Source organism: Idiotropiscis lumnitzeri, chromosome 8 (genome assembly GCF_059441095.1).
Source record: "Idiotropiscis lumnitzeri isolate Australia: NSW breed Sydney's pygmy pipehorse chromosome 8, RoL_Ilum_1.0, whole genome shotgun sequence".
NCBI classification, from domain to species: Eukaryota; Metazoa; Chordata; class Actinopteri; order Syngnathiformes; family Syngnathidae; genus Idiotropiscis; species Idiotropiscis lumnitzeri.
Window position 1 is genome coordinate 8407036 of NC_142398.1, and position 20268 is coordinate 8427303.

Below are 20268 nucleotides of genomic sequence, written 5' to 3' on the forward strand. Positions count from 1 at the left end.
ACCACGGTGATGTATTCACAAGTGGCCCGAGACACCACTTTTGGATCTAGACTTGATTTCGTCAGTGGTCACAGCAAAAGCGGGATCGTGTCGGACCAAAGAATGTGTTGAATCCCAAGCACGCAGCTTTGACATGCGCATGTGATTTGGTGATTTGACTTTGCCAGGCCTGAGAAGCGCACATGCAGATAGGACTAGGCGTAGAGCCCAAAAAAAAAAAAAAAAAAGAAAAAACAGTTTTCAAGGTTGCAATGACTTATCTGGTGTGGGGGGTGGTTTGGGGGCAGATGGGAAGACGCAACAACAAACGACAGATATGGCGGGAATGAGAAACATGTCCTGTGGTGTAACGGGACGGGATGATGAGACTGGTGCACACACGCACGCACGCACGGACACACAACTCCTCAGAGTATGCAGATTGAATGGAGCTCAGTGTGCAACAGTAATTGAGGTCTTACACAGTCTGGGAATGATTTTCACCAGTGATTCCCATTGGTTAGACAATGACGCTATGTCTTTTTGGCACTTAATGTTGGGAAACGCAATGTTTCTGTAGCATGTGTGTGTATGAAAAGATCAAGTATTTAGCGTTTAGCCATGTGGTGAAGATTTCTGGCATTCAGATTCTGATTCTACTTTAAAAGAAGTTTGAAAGTGAGGTTGACTTTAAAGCAGCTATCACGCCGCCTGTCAAACCCACCTTATTTCGTGTTAGATGTTTCCAGAGCATATGTGGCATCTGTAAAGCTGAAGTGTCTAAAGTGTAGTGTATGAAGTGCCGCCTCCTCGAATGAAAATTTCCTTGTTTTCTTTGTCTTCACGGGAACTCACCTTTTTTCTACATTCTTTGGGCTCTGCATCCCCAGGCATAATACTTCTCGTTCAACTGCAAAAGCCATACATGCTCTTGTTCCACTATAGAGGAAGCTGGTCATTTTTGTAAGCAAACAGATTGAACTATGGTAGACATGTCACACGCTTGTCACTGTTTTAAATTGGGGGGAGACATGTCTCCTTTCAGAGTGAATCATGGGCACAAAATGTGAATCTGTGCACATATTACCCCTTCATGTTATTTTCTACTATGTAGGATAAAAGCTATTGATTGGTGGCCTGATTGTAAGTCCGGCTACCTCAAGCCAGCATGAGGCCTTTTTTTTTCAGCCGACGAGCAACTGACTGTGACTTAAGACACACTCAAATCATAGAAAATGTGCTGACAGGTTAAAGCGGTCATAGCACGCCCAAAAAACAGCTTTCTCCTACCAAAAATGTGATATTTTGCTGTAAACATTAAATGTTGTTCTACTTGCATTTGACGTTTATTTACAAATGGCAGAGACTCAAATCCAGAGTGCTGACGCGGCTGTCGACAAGGACTATTTTGCTCCATATTGCGGAAGAGTCCAAAAATGACTGGGCTGTGACACTGCGACAGTCATCATAGTGGATGTTTTGATGTGTTTTTTTCCAGTTAAAGCCTGTCAATGGTGTGGCCTGCCAACAGCATTACAAGCTGACCTTGAAAGAATAATTTGCAATGTAACGTGGCCACTCTGCAAATGCTGTAGAAACCACTCTGGGCTCTCACAAACTGATCTTTTTGGAATTCTTATCTGATCGTTTATTCGATCGATTTTTCCAGGAATGCATTTTTTTTCTTCTAAGTGTAATTTACTGTACTTCCACACCCTTACAGTCACTGTGTCAATTCATAGATGCTGTCATTCTTGAAATACTTTGACAATCTTGCAACAAATGATCTAGCCCTTCTGTTGTGCTTGTACATTCACTGTGTCGCAGGCCCAACACTTGTCCCAATCCTCACCCCTGTCCTAGCCTTGACCTTAATCTTAGCTCTAGCCGTAACACCAAGACTAACGGTAACCTTAACACTTCCACTGAGCACGTACATTGATTGATTACTTTTATCTTAGCTCTAACCAAAACCCTTGTATTCTGCATGCACATTCTTTGGGTACCGGGAAGCCCGTTAATGCTAATCATAAACCAGAGAGAGCTCTGTAGTCGAGTGGAAGCTGTTTGAACCCACCGCGTTGGCACAACTCAGACACATCAGCGAGGAAAAGTATTTCCTCGTCGTTTTGCATAATGTCATTGTTGACTGCTTTACTACCGCTACTATTAGCATACAAGGGATTCCTCACATTCTCCTTGTACATTCTTCTTGCACATTCTCCTTGCGCATTCCTTTTCAACTGAAAGTGAAGTGGTATCGTCATAAATGTCACAACAGAGAGCCGAAGAGGTGTTGCCCAGTTTCAGGGGACTGACTACAGGTGTGTCGTGGAAGGTTTGGCAGAGAAACAAGCCCGGGCATGCTCTCGGGCCTCACCTCCTTTAAGTTCACCCAGCAACTTCTATTCCTTAGAGCTGAACAGACAAGACATTGGCCTCAGAGTAACCAGGCACCGCTGTAATGTGTCATCAGTCCATCCTTCCTTTATCTCTTCTTGAAAGCGCTGTATCTCCGGCTCCATTTGTATGAGTGGACAGGCTGCTAGCGAGAGAGCAGCTAATTAGATCACGGGCAAGGCAGCCTCTCACTGAATGCCAAATGTGATTTCTATTCCTTTTCATTGGACTGATTGGATTAGACTTTTGGAGCTGAGATCAGTTAAGGCTGCCACACAGAGTGTGGACTAACCAGGTCTAAAAAGAAACAATGCAAAAACGTGTGACAGGATAGAAAATGAATGACTGTCTTAAAAGTTACAAATCAGCCCACAATTATTTGTCGTGTCAAACCTTATCCACCCGTTCATTTTCTTCTGCTCATTCGGGGAGTTGGGTCGCAGGGACAGCAGCTCTGGCAGGGAATGGTAGACTTCCGTCTCCCCGAGCCTCTTCATCCAGCTCTTCTAGAGGACTCTCACGGCGTTCCGCGGTCAACTATAGAGACATAGTCTTGGTAGGATGTTCCCAGAACACCTCACCAGTGACGAGTCCTTGAGGTGTCCTAGCCAGATGCTCGAACCACCTCATCTGACGTCTCTCGATGCGGAAGAGCATTGGCTGTAATCTGAGCCACTCCCAGATGACGGAGATTTCTCAAATAGTGTATTTTTTAATTTATTAGCTTCATTTAGATTTTTAGAATTTTAAATGTTAATTTTCTAGGCCGCTAGTCACAAGAAAAAACTTTTTCAGAAAAAAAGCTGTTGAAAGTTCCTTTTGTCATACTTTTCAAATAATCTGAGAAATGAGATACTGTAATTACATTTTTCACAAGTTGATTGGCCATAGTTTTGGTTGCAATCATTTTTAGGTCACCATGCACATCCTTTGCTGGGCCTTTTTCAGGATGGAGTTGATGTTAGTTTCCCACTTGAGATCCTGAGAGGCAATAATTCCCGAGAACATAAATATCTCCACATTGAACACTGGATCGGAGACCGTAACAGCAACGGCATATTGCTGATTTTAACAGGTAGTGTGAAACTGGACAACTTGTTAACTTCACTCCCCACACCATATCCTTCGGAACTGTGAATTGGGGAAAGGAAAATTAGTGCCTTGCCAACTTAATTTCCCTCATTCTATGCCACAGTCTTAACAAATGTATTTATTTTTTTAAGAGTTGATTTTTAAGGGTGACATTAAAAAGTAAGTCTACTCTGCTTTGGATTAGTGATAGTACCACTTCATGGCCACATTTAATCTTGAAGCCGAAATGCAGCATGGAAAAATGAGGACTTCTACAAGTAGTGTGAAATGGCCTTCTGTTGCGACCTTTGAAGCTGAAAAGTTTCCAGGTCAACTTCATCCTCTCTACCGTGTCTGCCATACCTTGTGTGCATGTCATTTTAGACCATTATAGTCTTCTCCACTGCTCTTGTGGAGTGGAGTGATGCTCAAGGAAAGAAGGTGGCTGCAGTATTTGGCACGTGGGTGTCGTTTAGTGGAGAAGTGCCTTGATATTTTTGGTCACCTATCTCGTGGGGTGCAGCGGCTGGCGTAGGTGTGCGTTTTGTGCACAAGTGTTGCACGCGTTGCAGGGGTTAGGGTGGGCACTTGTTGCCAGGGCAGGCGCTGTGTGTTATTTTCAGTCCATTGTGTCTACTTCCTGTGGGTCAGGGGTTATTGGAGCAGGGTGTTGCAGACTGGACAGGAGTAAAAAGAGAAGGGGAGGGAAGTCAGTGCGGTCGGCAGGAAGCGTCGCCACACTCGACAAAAAAAAAAGGGGGCTGGTCGGCGGTTCTCCCGGTTGCACTGCGTTTTTCACTCGGACTAAGCTGCAAATCCATTTGTGAGATAACTAGTAAGTGATTCTGTATTTTGTCTCATGTACTTACTAATTTGGACTAGTCCATCTGAAAAGTTGTGAAGTTATTGTTTAAGCCCAGCGTGGAGTGCTTGAGCCAAGAATTGACAGTATAAGACCTGTTTTTATTCTGGAGGCTGTCTTAAAAGTGGCGCCATTCAATGTTCCATATCAAATGGATCTCATTAAATAATCTGTTACCCATTCATACAGAGCGGCCATCGACATTTGCGCCTTGTTTATCTTGGTAGCGCGTGGCTCGTCTCATGCGACCAACCTAAGATATCCACCACGTGAGTGCTGTTGAACCTCCTGACACTGGAGGCAAAACCCACTGCTGCAATGCTTGTCTTGTCCCGATAAACCCGGTGGGCAACTGTGATCCTAATACTGGTGCGTCTGTATTAAAAAGACATAAATATACGGCTGTGTTCTTCATCCGGTTCCCAGAAACATAACGGTTAATGTGCTCATATTAGCACGTCTTATCCAATGTATTCACAGAAACTTAAGCCTCCGCAAAATTGCCTGAACCGAATATAATTTTTTTCGTTCAGCATTTATCCATCTGAGCATTTTATACAGAAAACATGAAACAGGAGACTGGCAAACGTCATTTTACAACGGCATGATCAGTCATTTACAGCTTACCTTTGTTAATTTAGGCTCTGTTACTGTTGACTTCATTCCTCCTTTCCGTGTAATTGCCGAAACAGCAACTGCTGGAAAAGAGAGACAGTATTCTACCTCAGAAGCAGCCATTCCGTGTCAGCGCTGTCTAGACAGAACAGCGACAATGCACTAAAAAATGACGGCCTTACAAACAAATGGTGCGTCCGATATTAGCTCTGTGGCTTTTCTGGTTGAAGATCTTCCAAATCTGAAATATTGATCATCTTCATGTCCCTTTTCGTGTTAGTACAGTTGTGATGGAACAGCACAGGCTTTTACAGATTATATGTGCAGAGCTATGTGTAAGATAATTCCAGAGTCAGAAGTTTGCTGGGTTGACTTATTTGTCATGTATACAGACCAGCCCCACAGAAATAGGTAGCAAGTTGTCTGCATTTACCGTTAGTGGGAAAGAGGTGAATCTCCAAACTTGAAAAATTGCAGGTTTGATGGCAAATCCCTTATTCTGCATCAGTGTCGTTTGTACAGCGTAACGGCACAGAAATTGAAAGCTTTTACAGACAATTTGTACAAGGCTCCTCAACCCTCAAAGCCCAAAAATTGCTGGGTTGCCTAAATCATTCCTTTCAATGTTATGCTGTTTATACAGAACAGCAACATAGCGGAAGGAGGAAAACTATCAGCATTTACAGGCACAAAAATGGAAAGCCGATTTCATTTCAATTCCGTGTCGGTTGTGTTTGGCCTGAATAGCCTGACGAGAAAATTGGAGCGTTTACAGATGGTCCGAACTGGACTACTGATTCTACCTTCAAAGACGAAAAATTACCAGGTCAACTTATAGCATCTTCCAGTTTTGGTGCCATTTACACAGAGTGAGGGAATCTAATGATAGAAAAAGTATGCAATACTTTCTGAATCAGTCAGCTCATGAGCCATTAGCTGTAACATTTTTAACTAAATGTATATTAAGTCGCGTCTAAAGATAGCACCTGACTGTCGCCACTAACACATCTTCAGTGACAAAAGGAGGCAAAACAGGAAACCTTTTTTGGAGTCCGGCGTGTGTGCGAGTGAGAAACAGTTGAGCAGGAAGATAGAAAATGCTAACAAAGTGGAAACTTCCACAAAGGGATGTTATTTTGTCTTGTGTGTGTTTTTCTTTTCCTCTTTGGCTCTTTCGCAACCTATGAGCATGTTTCTGGAACTGCTGCAGGGGTAGTTGGGGCGGGAGGCGCTAACACCGTGAGCGCTTAAGGGCTGCTTCGATGTGACGACGTCGGCCCGCGTTAATGTTTAAACCGGAGTTAATACTTTAACCTCACGTCGAAGCTTTCTTGAGTGCCTGGAGGTTTTTCGGCCATGTCAATGGAGGACAACGCACCGGGGAAAAAAAACCTGTCATGCTTTTGAACATCAAGAACACTCAACTACCCTTTTGTCCTTCCTCTCACCGCACTTCTCCTTCGTTTCCTTTGGCTTTCAGTCTATCCCCTCCTCTAGTGAGTCGTGTGACCAATCTAATGAATGATATAGAATGATTATGTGACAGTGAGGCACCTAGCCCCGCCCTTCGAAGATGAGGGAGGTTTGTGTAGCGGCCTCGGTTGACAGTTCAAACCACTGGATTAACTCGCATGTTGGTACTTGGCAGCTGGCTTTTTCTTCTTGACAAGAAGACTCAACTGTGGTAAGCGTTTGCAAGTTTTGAGGTGAGAACGCTTTGTAGCATTATTGGTGCCCTTCGCCTGCCAAGGCTGAAATTTTCATCAGGATGTTAATATCTCGACACAAAATTGTGTATGCAATTAATGTAACACAGATGTTAGAGGTCCCGAATTAATACTAGAGATTAGAGTTAATGCAGGTGCATCTCAATAAATTAATACAACTGAAACGTGAAACTTGCATCCTATATACTAAATTTCCCCAAATACTTTACTCAAAGGCTAATTCCCATCTAATTTCTCTATCAAAACTAATTTGGATTGTTTCATTTTTAATGTAATTTTTTTTGAGGTGCTAAAATTCCCGTAGTAGTTATGACATTTCACCCTGTGTATAGTCAAAAGTCATAGACTATTGAAATTAAGCTTTTATTCAAAATGAAATTTTTTTTAACTGCACCTGTACGTCTAATCAAACAATCTAAAAATCCCTACAGAATATGTAAGTATTTTCACATGGGCAATTTAGTTTCTACATAGCATGGACCAATCGACTTTGCCAACATCACTTCATTTGAATTCTGTAGTCTTGTTTAAAATTTGGGCGAAATTCTGCTTTTCCACTGCACTGTACTGATGGAACTCGGTCCGTTTTCCATTTCAGGAAACTTGCTAACCAATATAATTACAGTATATAGTTATACGAAAAACACTTTATGATTATAAATACATAAAAAAAGAACTATTGGTATAAACTGTCTTCCTGTGCATTAATATTCATAACAGTTTAAGATTCACATAAGTGAAAACAGAAATACATTTTCAATACTTAAATGGTAGTTATCAGGTGCATTTGGCATCAAAAATTAACATCTGAACTTGAACATTCACCGGCAACAGTTTGAGGTATCGCGACCAATTTCTGTTCCTCTGGTGGCAATGTAACTCAAAATGCTCTTGAGATGAGACGTGCTGATGCAACTCAGAATACTTACTGTACATTAAACACAGCCAATCACCCTGCAATTTATTCCGGACTTTCTAACCGCACTGCAATTATGACCCCGATTCTGGATTTTAAAAACAAAACATATATTGAGTTGTATGGAAAAAAAAAACACATTTTAGCCATAAATATAAAACAATTTAAATTTTATGCCTGCGTCACTTTGAAATGTTTTTGGGAAACGAGAAAAAAAACTCAAATTTGAACGAACATGAGTCCAGTTATCTCAATTCAAATTTTACGTGTAACCAGGAGCTGGCTGACTGATAATATACACATATATAAAGAAAATAAAAGCAATCTTTTGCAAGCACATTCATAGTTTTTATTTATATCATGACAGTAATTTAAAAATCATGCTATTAGGCGAATGAAAAGAAGAACACTCAGCATGCCTTCTTGTGCTGCATGACCTCGAAATGCATGTCGAGACCCCCGGATATCTCACGTGATGCAGGTTGGAAGGCACAAGTTTTGTGTGTCACTTTTTCAACATAGAAATGAACATTTATTATTCTCTTTTAGTATGGTATTCATTTGTTTGAGGTTATCTTCGTCGAACAGGTAGCGGCCATTTTCTGGTCAGGTGGCCGAGTGAGAATTTCACAGCTGCACATGAAAGGCAGAGCAACCGCGCAACTGTAACTTGACAGGAGGTTGTGGCTGAGGTGGGGGATCGTGTGTGTAAGATACCATGTTTGTTTTGATTGCGGTGGCTTATGGATCCATACATTGTTGATGTGCAGAAACCGAATCCTCGTTGTTGCGCCGCCGTCTCTCTGTAGTAATTCTAGCCGGTGTTAACATAACTAGGCCTTTTTATTGCACGTAAACAAACACATGTGCGCAGTCTTTGCGTTGCACATGGGCTGATGCCATTTTATTTCTGGCAAAAAGCAAGAATGCACGAATGTGACCTCCGTAGAAATATGCCAGGCCGCATAGCACAAGTGCTGTTTTTGGTCAGGGGCCAACTTGTTTGGCCTTGTCGCCTTCAGTGAGGCGGCGGCGGCGGCTGCTGCTGCTGCTGACTTAGATTGCTCTGCCAGTGAATGCACAAAACTCTCAGCTTAGAATTCAGTCACACAAATTGTAAGTGTTCTCATTTTTAAACTCAATGAATCAATGTTCCAGAACCAAGCTATCACCTTCATCAAACCCTTTTTATTATTTTTTTATTTATTTAAATGTACAGGCAAAAAACCTTCCACGCGTTCATGCAAGTATAAAAGAAAGTAAAACTACTTGCCCTCTGAAGGTGTCTGACTGAGATGTTTCCACATTACCTAAGCATAGTGCCGAGAGATCCTTAAGTTTCACATTTGATTTTTCTTAAATTGAAGCCATAAATATGTTCAGGAATGGCACGTGGGGCTTCAGTTTTATGATAAAATGTCTTAAAAATGCCATCAATACAAAAAAATATAATGTATGTAAAGCAATTCCATACAGTTAAACATTTTTTTTTCTATATTTTATTTTTTTTAATCTTTGTAACATGTTTGAATTTTTTGAGAAAGTTTTGAATTGGATTTCCCCAAACAGAGGTCTTAAAGGGGATGTCAACCCCACAAAAAATTATTTGCAATACAATGTTCTATGCGCCTTCACTAGTCTAAACATGGTATTTTGATTCATTTTGGTTTTGTGGAATCTGCGTAAAGCAGCTAAATCTACCTGTTTTTACCCATCACTTTTGTCGAGTGAAAATGACATCACAGTTCCTCAGGGCTCAGGTAACGACCAATCACGGCTCCCCTCTTGTCTGATGCTGAGCCTCGTCATTTTCTGAGCCCTGACCGTAATGTCATTTTCAGTTGACAGTAAGTGATAAAATGGCTAAAATCGGTTGGATTTTACTGCTTAACTCATATTCCACAAACACAATATTAATCCGAATGTCGTGTTTCAACAAGTGAGCCTGAATAGTACATATTCTTGTTAAGGAATTTTTGGGGTTGACTTCCCCTTTAATTCTTTTTAAGATTATGCATTCTCACTAATTCTCTTCATTTAAAAAAATGACAAAAAAAACAACATTGCTGTGTTTTTGGCAGGAAATGTTTGTAAAGCATTTCACAAATATGTAATAGGATGTCCGCGGATATCAAAACATCCATTAAAAAATCCTGAATCATTTAACTCAACTTAATTTTGAAATCACTTAAAACACAAGCATAGTTGCGTAAAAAGTGCTGTTCACAGAGTAGACCTACGAAAACAAAGGCAGGTAAAATAATCTAAAGGCTTTACAAAGAACATAATTTTTCTAATACTGCTGGCCCCCACTGAATATGATTTTTAGATATCGCTGGAATTAATAAAAAGTGTTTTGTATAATGCATATATTTGTTAAATTAGTTTGTAAATGTGTATACATTATTTGGACTGCACCTATCAAATATTTTTAGAACAAATGATACTGATACTGATTATCCTCTCAATTAATCGTGTAATCATAAAAAAATATATATTTAGCGTTATTAACACTGCTAGCACATAATAAAGTAACAAACTGCATTTTAGGAGCAGATATTTTGCTGCTGTAAGTTCAATGTCCTGCCCTATGGTTAGCATTGCGCATACAAAAAATATATTTTGCTTCTTAATGTTTTTAATTTGTCATTTTCATGTCGAAACCAGTTTAGTTCAACATATTGTAGAAAATACAGTTTTCTGTTGTTGCATAGTCATTGCAGTGCTTTAAAAATAGGCTTGTTCTCGCTTTGTTTCTTCTGGAACAAGCATTATTCTCACCCTTTGCTTTGCTGGACTGTGTGTGGGCAGACGGGACGCGAGGATGTGTGATTTTGTTTTGTTTTTTCCCAGTTCAACAAAGATTCACTCTTGTTTTCTCTCAGATAGTCGAGGGATTTCAATGCTTCCTCTCGACATGGGAGCAGCACTCGCCTTTGGATGATATTCAATACGTTACAAAGAAAGAAGCATTAGTTGAGCTCTTAACTGTGCTTATTATTACGAGTGGCTTTGGCTTCCATCCACAATTCTATTCTAATTGAACAAAAATGTCACACATGGCTTAGTGTTTTGTTATTACTCCAATATGATGAACCATGATTAACTCCACCAGGGTCTAGTATTCATGCTCTTTTGTCACATCTAAACATGCGGTTTTCACTTCAAAATTAGATCTCGGACTCTTGTGTGAGATCTGTGTTCCTAATCAAATGTCCTGTGAGCGTACGTTTATGAGGTTGCGGGATGTGCTGATTACATCAAAAAGGAAGTCAGGTCATCAACTGTGTGCACCCTTTCACCCGCTCTGCGCTGCTTGATAAGGTTGGAAGGTGTAAACAAATACCACACAACTGCAATGTTTATTTAACGGACAAAGAAATCAAAGACACACACACACGCACACAACAATCTTAGCTAAGAAACAGAATGTAGGCTCTTTTATTTCATTCGTTCATTTTTTTTCGCCCTATGCTGCCGTTATCATTGACGCCTCATTTAAAGAAGACAGGCGTTATTTTCACATTATTTTCTATACTATAACACAAAATGTGTTCGAGCTTTTGATTGAATGACCTCGTCAGTCACTGTCTCTGATTGGTTATTTTTCCTTGACACAGGATGGCACCAAAGCCCTTCCCAATGAGAAAGTGGTCAATTATCTTTTTCAATATATATGTTTGGCGAACCCCAAGATTAATCTGGGTTGATAATGGAAGTTAGTCGTCACCGCATGTACACAGTGCGTTCTTTACAAACACTAATAATCTGAAAGCTGTTTTACAAGGGTAATCCATCCATTATCTGTATCACGTCTCCTCACAATGGTTGTGGGGGTGCTGAAACCAATCCCAGCTGTCCTTGGGCTGTAGGCGGGGTACACCGTGAACTGGTTGCCAGCCAATCGCAGGGTACACAAAGTCAAACAACCACTCACGCTCACACTCATACCTAGGAATAATTTAGAGTGTCCAATGCATGTTTTTGGAATGTGGGAGGAAACTGGAGTACCCGGAGAAAACCCACTCAGCCACGAGGACAACATGCAAACTCCATGCAGGAAGGCCGGAATCGAACCCACGACCTCGGCACTGTGAGGCCATCGTGCTAAGCAGTCGGCCACCGTGCCGCCCTTTTAAGGGTAATGCTATGGAAAATATATTGAAGTGTTTTGGGAACAATTTGTAGTGTACTTAAAGTTTAAACTAAAAATACATTTAGAGGACGTATCCATTACTTTTTTTTTTTTTTTTTTTGCTTTTTGCAGCAGGCTTCAGTTCCTGCGGTGGTTTACATGCAATTTTATTTACTTGCAGAAAACGTTTGGCTAATTAAATCTAGAGGTTTCCCCTGCATCTACTTAAATGCCGTCTACCTTTTCAGAACAAGTTTAAAACGTTTAAGCCAGTTTGAATTATTGGAATATTGGCAACTGTTGCGCATTTTCATGGAAGTCCCCTCTGGCTTCCAACATGGAGGAGGGGTGGGGGCAGGCTGGTATGACGTGGGGCCGAGGGCCATTGCACTTTTGCCCGCCAGTTAACTGCCCCGCACGACGCTCGCTGGATGTAAAAATAGCCATCCGCGCAAGAATCCCAGTCATGTCGCGCAAACAAAGGCAGATTTATACAAGTCGCGGCACCGAGTACAGACGAGCTTTTGTCGCCGAGAGGCTGCAAGCGCCAAATGTGACGCTCTTGCCACTCCCCCCTTGCAGAGCGCTCTTTGTTCCCGCACAGACCTAGTGACCTGATAGTCAGGGCGTACTGGAGGCACCGTGCGTACTTGTTTACTGCAGTTAAGATGGATTGCTGTGTCATGGAAATGATCCGCAGCAGCAATTCAACACGTATACAGCCAAAGAGTCTGTTCAATGACCCTGGTTAAAACCTTTATTGGCTGTATAGTGAAACCACTGTTTGAGACTTTTTTTTTCTTGTGCAGCATGTTACGATACACGTCCGACCAATTTTGTAGTTTGGTGAACCTGGTCAGAGCGCATTTTTATTTTTTCCGAAACTTCCCAGTAAACTGAATTTGTTTTTGTATCGCGCTCCAGACCACTAAAATACATCCATTATTTCCACATTATATGCACTTGAAAATTTGTTTTACGGGCGTATGAGAGACTACAAAGCATAAGCAACGGGCACAATGCCGCAGTCTGGTTTGCATTCAGATTTTTTTTTTTTATCTATAGAATATTTTGTTTCAAAGGGACCGTGGGTGCGCTTTAATTTCCTGCTTGGAGGAGATACAGAGCAAAGCTAATGTAAAAATAAAATCTTATCAACAACGTCAAAATGTGGCCCGGTGTTTTTGAGGAGCCTTAAAATGCATCTGGTGGTGTTTGCCAGCTGGTTTTAACGACGCCAACATAGTTTATTTCACAGATTTTTACTCATCTGCCTCATGTTTTCTTTAAAACCACCAAGACGGAAGATAAATCAGTGCAGGTCATTTATCCACATTCCAGATGGTCTGTTTAACTTGGACCCCTCCCAATTCTGCGTTGGTACCTTTTTGGTTGGGTAAAAGCGAAATTTTATGGACACTGTAAAAGCTGCAACAGGTGTCACCCTGTCTTTGATGTGGCTGTAATACTATTTCAGAATTTGGAACATTCAACAGGACCAATTAATGCCATCCACACAGAACAGCAACACAGAGCAGCTCTGGCGGGCGGCATGAAAACGGCTTGAGGTGTAGTCTTTGTTTCGGCTCTGCTACTGTCTCTGAAGTCGGTAAATTGCCTGGAAAAAGTCGTAAAAATGCTGACTTTTACTTCCCATCTACAGAAGTGAACACAAACCAAGTTTCTTATCATTCGCCATTGGCACTTATGGCAGACGAGTATCCAATTTAAGAGGCCGCGATGAGCGATGTCATTAGCATTTAGTGCACTTTAGGTTGCATTGGGGCATCCCAAATGCACGTCCAGGCCTTTTATCGATATTGTTAAATGGCAGAATTGTTCAGGTGTGATGACTTCCACATATTTAATCTGATGACAGGTTTTAAACTCTTTAAGGGCAAGTTTATTTTTAGTCTACATGTGCTTGTGGATACACTGGTATGTCTTCAATCACAGTGTCTTTACTTCCTGATATGACATTCAGTTGGATTTAAATGTCAAATGTCAGGCGCTGTACTAAACAAGAAACACGGCTTTAAATCATCTTTCCCAGAAAGAGCAAAAGTTTCGGTTGGACATTTTGGGACAATTTACAGTGGAAATACTGTAAAATGCGTCTATTATATTGACCGTCGTAGTTTAGTTTTTGCAGCTTCTTCGTACCGACCCGATTTTTGTATTGTACTTGCATTGTGGATTATTCGCTGTATTGTGGCATTCTGCATTTATTTTCCCGCATGGACTGTTAAATCAGAGCGTTTGTCAAAGAGGAATTGCTACACTGAACAGTGGGAAAGTATGGGTCGGATATTTTGAAACCTTTTACAGCAGCAATACTATATGGCATCTACCTTGAAAGAAGGTGTATATATCAAGAGACAGTAAGTTGTCAACCTCCGGGGCGCACCACTGTGAGTGGCACCCATAAGAAAGGGTACTGATTCGTGAAGTCTCAATCACACTTTTTTGGCACCAGAATCCGAGTCGTTGGTTTGAAGTGTCTGTCGAGCCCTGAGCCGACACCTCGGCAATACATTAAGAAAAAAAGTGTGTATCCAAATTGTTTCAAATTCCAGTAGAAATGCATGTAGACATGTATATACATAAATGCGTATATGGTATGTCATTACATATATATTTATATTATATGGGCTATTCCACCAGTGCCAATTGCACTCACACAGAACTCTCAAAATCAACTTGCCTTTTTTTTCTCTTTTCTTTCGCTTTTAAAGTTGGAGTTTTGATGCATCCTCCCTGTCTTCCTCTGAGAATATGAGTCTGTTGGCCCTTTAGCAGAGTTTAGCTAGCGTCAACATTCTGGATAAAACTTGTCAGGATGTCCGCTTCTGAACCGCACTACCACAAAATGTCTCAAACCCATTGAATCATGATACCCCCCCCGTCATTAATAATGTGACTCAACTCAGTTGGCATCTCCCTCTGACCCTTCCGAGCCGCAGACCCTCAATACCCTCTCTGTTTGGGCCCCCCTCAGGCTGTAGGAACTGGGTGGGACCAGTGGATGGTGTCCTCACGTGTTTCATCCTATTCGGAGACTGTGAGGAAAAAGGGGGAAAAGGGTTTAGGGACTTCTGCGATGCCAGGAAGAATTGGGGTGGGCAGTCCTCATCCTTAGTCCAGCATCGTTCCATGCTGTCCCATTTCCAATCCTGATGCAAGGCGAGCTGGTTTGCATTTCATTTAGATGGATTGATCTTGAGCTTTACCAGCAAAGATGGAATATACTGAGAAAAAGGCAGAATTGGTGCTGGGTTCACATTCCATAAGGATTCCCCACAGGAGGTATGTAGTTACTTGTTCCAGCACCATGGTGTCAGATTATTTTGGTGAGCGTTTGTGGTTTGGACGGACGGTGGTGGTCAATCGAACGCCCCTGTGACACCAAGCAGTATAGCTTGGTTCAGATAGCTATCACACTCCTTTAGCCAAGGCAAGCCAGCTTGTAATGCGGTGTGCCCTGTGTATCGATGGATGGCGGCTTTAATTCAAATGCATGTATCTGTATGTCTTTGTCATGCCGATCTCAGACTACTTTGTTCGCCGAACGAATTGTCATTGCTTGATGCGCGACGATTGGACGTCTTCCTTGAATGTGGATGCTTCTTTTTTTTTTTTTTGTCAAAAAGCCTCTCGGTTTAATTATTTTATTTTTTCCATTGCTATTAGTACTACTACAATGCTCTCTCCGCTCTCACCACAGTACTCCACCACACCCACTCCTACAAGTACTCATTCTTTTCTTCTTCAACATGAGCCTTGCATGATTACTGTCTAATCTTTTACTTGCTGCCACCTGCTGGCTGTTTTTTTTTTTTTTTTAGATAGCAATGCATTCAAGCCTTATCCTTCAGTTAGAAACTGCGTGAGACCCTCTTATACACTCTTATATAAAAATGAACGTAAAGCGTATAAATACGTCTTTGGTAGGCGGGGACCTAATTTCTGAAGATGTGTATATATAAATTTTCTGGATTAAATGAGTTAAATGACCCGTTCATTAATATTGTGCCTAATAATAGGGTGCACCTAATGATCTGCATTCTGCTTCTGCTTCTGTGTGACATCAGGCCTTGTGATCGTCCTGAAATAAGCAGTAACACGCAAATAGAACGAACACATGTCAGATGGCCCGTCATTGTTGTTTTGTGTACCGCAGTTGACTTTGTTGTGTGTTAGACAGTGTCACGCTATGTCCCGCCACAGTCCCATCTAAACAACCAGTGGTGGCAAAACCCATCAGATGACTACAATTTCACAATACTTTCAAGACAGCCTGCCTACATTTCAGGCATTAGGTCTTAGTAAGTATGACTCCTCATGGCCATTTCGTTATCGTATTTAGGGGATATGATTCTGCGCAAGAAAATCAATGTGCGTTTGGAAAAACAGTGTGAAAGCCCACAGATGGATGAGCGTTTGGAAATAATCACAGCATGCCAATGTGAGAGCACTCTTTCACCACCTATCTGTCTGTCATCTTGAAACGGACTGAACCTTGACAGTATGAATTGGTTTTGATTGACGCTGTCATCGTTTGATTGACAAGAAAACAAAAGTTTGACTGCATTATGAGTTGACCTGGTCTTCATCTTACTTTATTCTTAGTTGAAGCTCCAGGTAGTTTCTGTTACGTTTAAAAATGTTGAAAAAAATAGGATCAAACTGCTTTTGTTGGCCTTTTTTTTTTTTTTTCCGTTTTATTGCTTCTTGTTATTACAGATTTTTAAAAATCTTTTGGAATTTGTTAACACCCTCCCCCATTTTGTGGAATAATAATTTTTTTAAAATTATTATTATACTGAAATTGCTTCCTGGCCATCGTCACATCACCTTACAGTTGAAGTTGTTTTGATCCGACCAAGCCAGTCATCTCCATTCCCCGGGCTGCTTGCCAGGCTGCCTTGTTGTAACCTTAGCTCAATGTCCCCTTGGCATCCCCAAGCGGGTAACTTGACCTAAAATGGCCGTGTCATGTACCAGAGGGCAAAGTGAGGGACGCTCGCCTTTTTCTAAACCATAACAGTAACACAAATGCTCCAGTGTGAGTTTTTATTTTTTTGATCGATACAAGCAAACAGAAGATTAAATATATTTAAGTGATTCACACTTAAATATGGTGTCAGAACTGCTTAGGTACCAGAACATTTGAATTGCCCCGGGTTTAATTTAAATCCATGACGACAGTGACCACGTTATCAGGTATCTGTATCATCTCTGTATTACCTGAAGGCATGTTGAAAATAAAGATCGATCCATGCAAACGCATTGCAACACATAACACATTTTGTTTTGACGAGAAAAAAAGAGCTACCTGGGCAGCATGGCGTACTTGTGGTTCACCTCACAAATCTGAGGTTGTGGCTCCAGTCTTGGCTCAGGCTTGCCTTTGTGAAGTTTGCATGTTCTCCTTTTGCTTGCATGCTTTTTCTCTGTGTTGGCAATTTCCTCCCAAAACATGCATATTAGATTCATTGACAAGTCAAAGTTATTCATTGTCATGAGTGCGATGACTTGTTTGTCTGTATGTGCCCGGTGATTCTGTCATTCAATCCAAGGCACACTTCTCTTGTCTAAAGTCAGTTGTGATAGGCTGCAGCTCACCTACAACTCAAATGAAGACAGGCGGTATGGAAAATGTCACAGTTAACATGATGAGACTAATGCAGTCGGTTTCTCTGTGTGAAATGGAAAACGGACCATCCGAGGTCTTTGGTTTTGGCTGCCGGTAAAATTGCAATGGCGTTCAAGAAGTCTGTGGCTGAGTCTTGGCCTGCGTACAAAGAGCGACCCCGGAAAAGCAGGCACTTGTCCTCAGGGTCCAGCACTTGTCGTTCCCAAAAGTGACAATAAACAAGGCTTGTTGTTAAAATTCCTCACACACAGCTAAGTATGCGCCCTTATCTGTCGCATCGCACACTTTTCTTATGTAACAGTTCTTCTGACTTGGGTTTTTAGTTAAGCAGTCCTGTGCTTTTTGTTTTTTTTCTTCATTAAATTGTAACGAAACAGCCCACCCTTGCCACTATTACTCAGTCGCAAAGTGACCTACAGCTTGCTTGTCGCCAAAGAAATAGCCTCTTTTACGCTGACATACCGCAAAATGGCAGTAACTTGCTAGCTTTGAACACAACAGGGTGGAAAAAGTTTGGAATACTCTACACTGACCACGCCTTATATACGTCTCTAATACTTCCATCAAAGTTTAGGTTGACTTAGTTTCCCCTACTTTCCTCGCGGCATCGCGGTAAAAAGAGAAGGAAGAGCGAAAGGCTTATCACATCCGCGTTCACATGGAAACTACCTCGTAATGTGTCAGATTGATTCTGTCCCCCAAAATTGCAGCGGTACATTTCACGCTGTGACATGGGGAAAAAAAGCCAGCTTTGACGAGAGAGCCCAAAAGGGGCTGTAGGCGTCATTCCGCTTTTGTTTCAACTTTGATACAGCCACCTTAGAATATTGTCAGGTCAACTTTGTCCGCATTTTACATCACCACCTTTCACTCAGTAGCCAGCTTTGGCGAGCATCGTTTAGGACCTTGTCTCGCCTCTATTATGAGTTCTATACTTCAGAAGGTGTTAAATGTTCGGGTCAACTTTATTCCAACAACCAAGTCAGGAAAGTCCTACTAGAACAGTTGAACTTTATTTGTGATTAATCAGAGGCAGTGTTAGCGATGGTGGGTGTTTGCTGACTATTACTTAACTTGAGTGTGATTCAGTAATTCAGAACACAGCCACATGCCAGTTAAGACTTTTTATCTCCAGTGTTTTGAAATAAAACTTGCCACTAGTTATTATTAGAACGCCCTCAACTATTTTTGTTTATTTGTGCAGGCATGGAAGAAGCGGTGGTTTATGCTTCGCAGTGGCCGTTTGACAGGCGACCCAGATGTGCTGGAGTACTACAAGAATGACCACGCCAAGAAGCCCATCCGCGTGATTGACCTCAACTTGTGCGAGCAGGTACATTTGCTTTTCACCTGCATATACTTGTCTTTTTTTCAATTGTATTGCCACAGATTCTTTGCAGTGTGCAAACTTTAACTGTCCTTTTTGCCTTTTAAAAGAGTAGCTGATGGGCCTTACTTTAGTAGAATATGTTCATAAGTTGGGCTGCAACTAACAAATATTTCCGTAATTGATTCATCTGTTGATTTATTATTTTTTTTTCTATGTAGCTCATCCTTATTTTGGACTGTTTCCTATTTGTCACCATCTTCTTCTTCCTTGACAATTGAGCCATGATTTTTGTGGGCCAACATTAAAGAGCCCAGTACAGTATATATACATACCAATTCAAAATGTTTTTTTTTTTGCGACGGTCCACTTCGATCTCGTTCGGCCGTGATGCTCAGTATGCGACGGATCCCTTGTCCTGCCCTAGGTGGATGCCGGGCTGACGTTCAACAAGAAGGACTTAGAGCACAGCTTCATCTTTGACATCAAGACCATCGACCGTGTCTTCTACCTGGTGGCTGACACCGAGGAGGAGATGAACAAGTGGGTGCGCTGCATCTGCGACATATGCGGCTTCAACCCCACCGATGATGGTAAGTACCAGAACTATGACTATACATTCGCTTTGTGTTGTGAAAAAAAATATAGCAATTTAGTTACTGTCGTGGCCTCACATTTAGCCAAGGTGGCAATCAGTGTAACAAATTGAGAACAATAGCAAAGGATTGTATTATACATAAGTACTGAGAACAAAAACTGCTTTTTAAGGGGGTGTTTTATACACAAGAGCATATTTTTCGCAGCAAATTATGGTAATTGGCCAGCAAGTTAATCCCACTATTTTGTGAATGTCACCTTTATTGGCATGCGCTAGTTAATTAAAAACAGCCGTGTGAGAGCTTGTGGGAAAATTAGATGCTCGTGACAAACATTCTGGCATGTTGCTTTTCTCGCAGTATTTCTTACAAAAGAATGTCCTTGGTTCTCCCTTTTGCTCTCGCCTTGCACTTGTGATTGTGCAGGCCCACTCCTACTCTTTTCTTGTGAGTATATGCTAGTGTGCTGCTAAAACGCTACATAATCACGCTGATGATACGAGACGGCAGGAGAAAAGTAAGAGTGGGAGGTATAGATGATCAACAGGTATGCGTGAGTCAGCGCCTCCACAAACTGCGTAAGTAGAGACGGACAGATGAGCAAGCCATGAACCTTGAACAGAGGAGAAAAGTCATCTAGAAAGTTGATTAGAGTAGGAGGGAGAATGGAAGGGGATTGAAGCCTTAATTACAAAATTTTATTTTAGATTTGATGAGAATAATGTTACATTCTTCCAATCATAAAGTCAGAACACACAAAAACGCCCTAATCAGCATGTTTGCCTGTTCATAGATGTCTTTGTCATCCATTCAGTCCTTCAATGTGACATGACCTGGGTATTAATTTCCTCCCACACATCACATGCACTGTTGGACAAATAAAAGGTTGGAAAACTTAATTTCCTGTCCCCAGTGCTTCCAAATATCATTATGTGGCATCATATTTAATGTCAAGATCTGGCTGCCTGGCATCTGTTGCAACTC

General features: G+C 41.4%; 1 protein-coding gene across 8 annotated transcripts in view; it reads left to right on the forward strand.

Annotated features, from left to right (window-relative positions):
- Window positions 1-20268, forward strand: part of gab1 (GRB2-associated binding protein 1) — a 52587-nt gene that overhangs the window by 16349 nt on the left and 15970 nt on the right. For 5 of the 8 annotated variants that reach the window (XR_015844646.1, XM_088302660.1, XM_088302661.1 and 2 more), the window contains 2 exons: window positions 18566-18694; window positions 19116-19281. Coding sequence is in view for 7 of the 8 variants with exons in the window: in XM_088302660.1 (XP_088158786.1) it covers window positions 18566-18694; window positions 19116-19281 (295 nt within the window). In the remaining variant the exon portion in view is untranslated. Of the gene's footprint in view, window positions 1-4152; window positions 4286-6472; window positions 6634-14882; window positions 15012-18565; window positions 18695-19115; window positions 19282-20268 lie in introns of those variants that run through there. The other 3 variants (XM_088302665.1, XM_088302667.1, XM_088302666.1) reach the window with 3 other exon arrangements.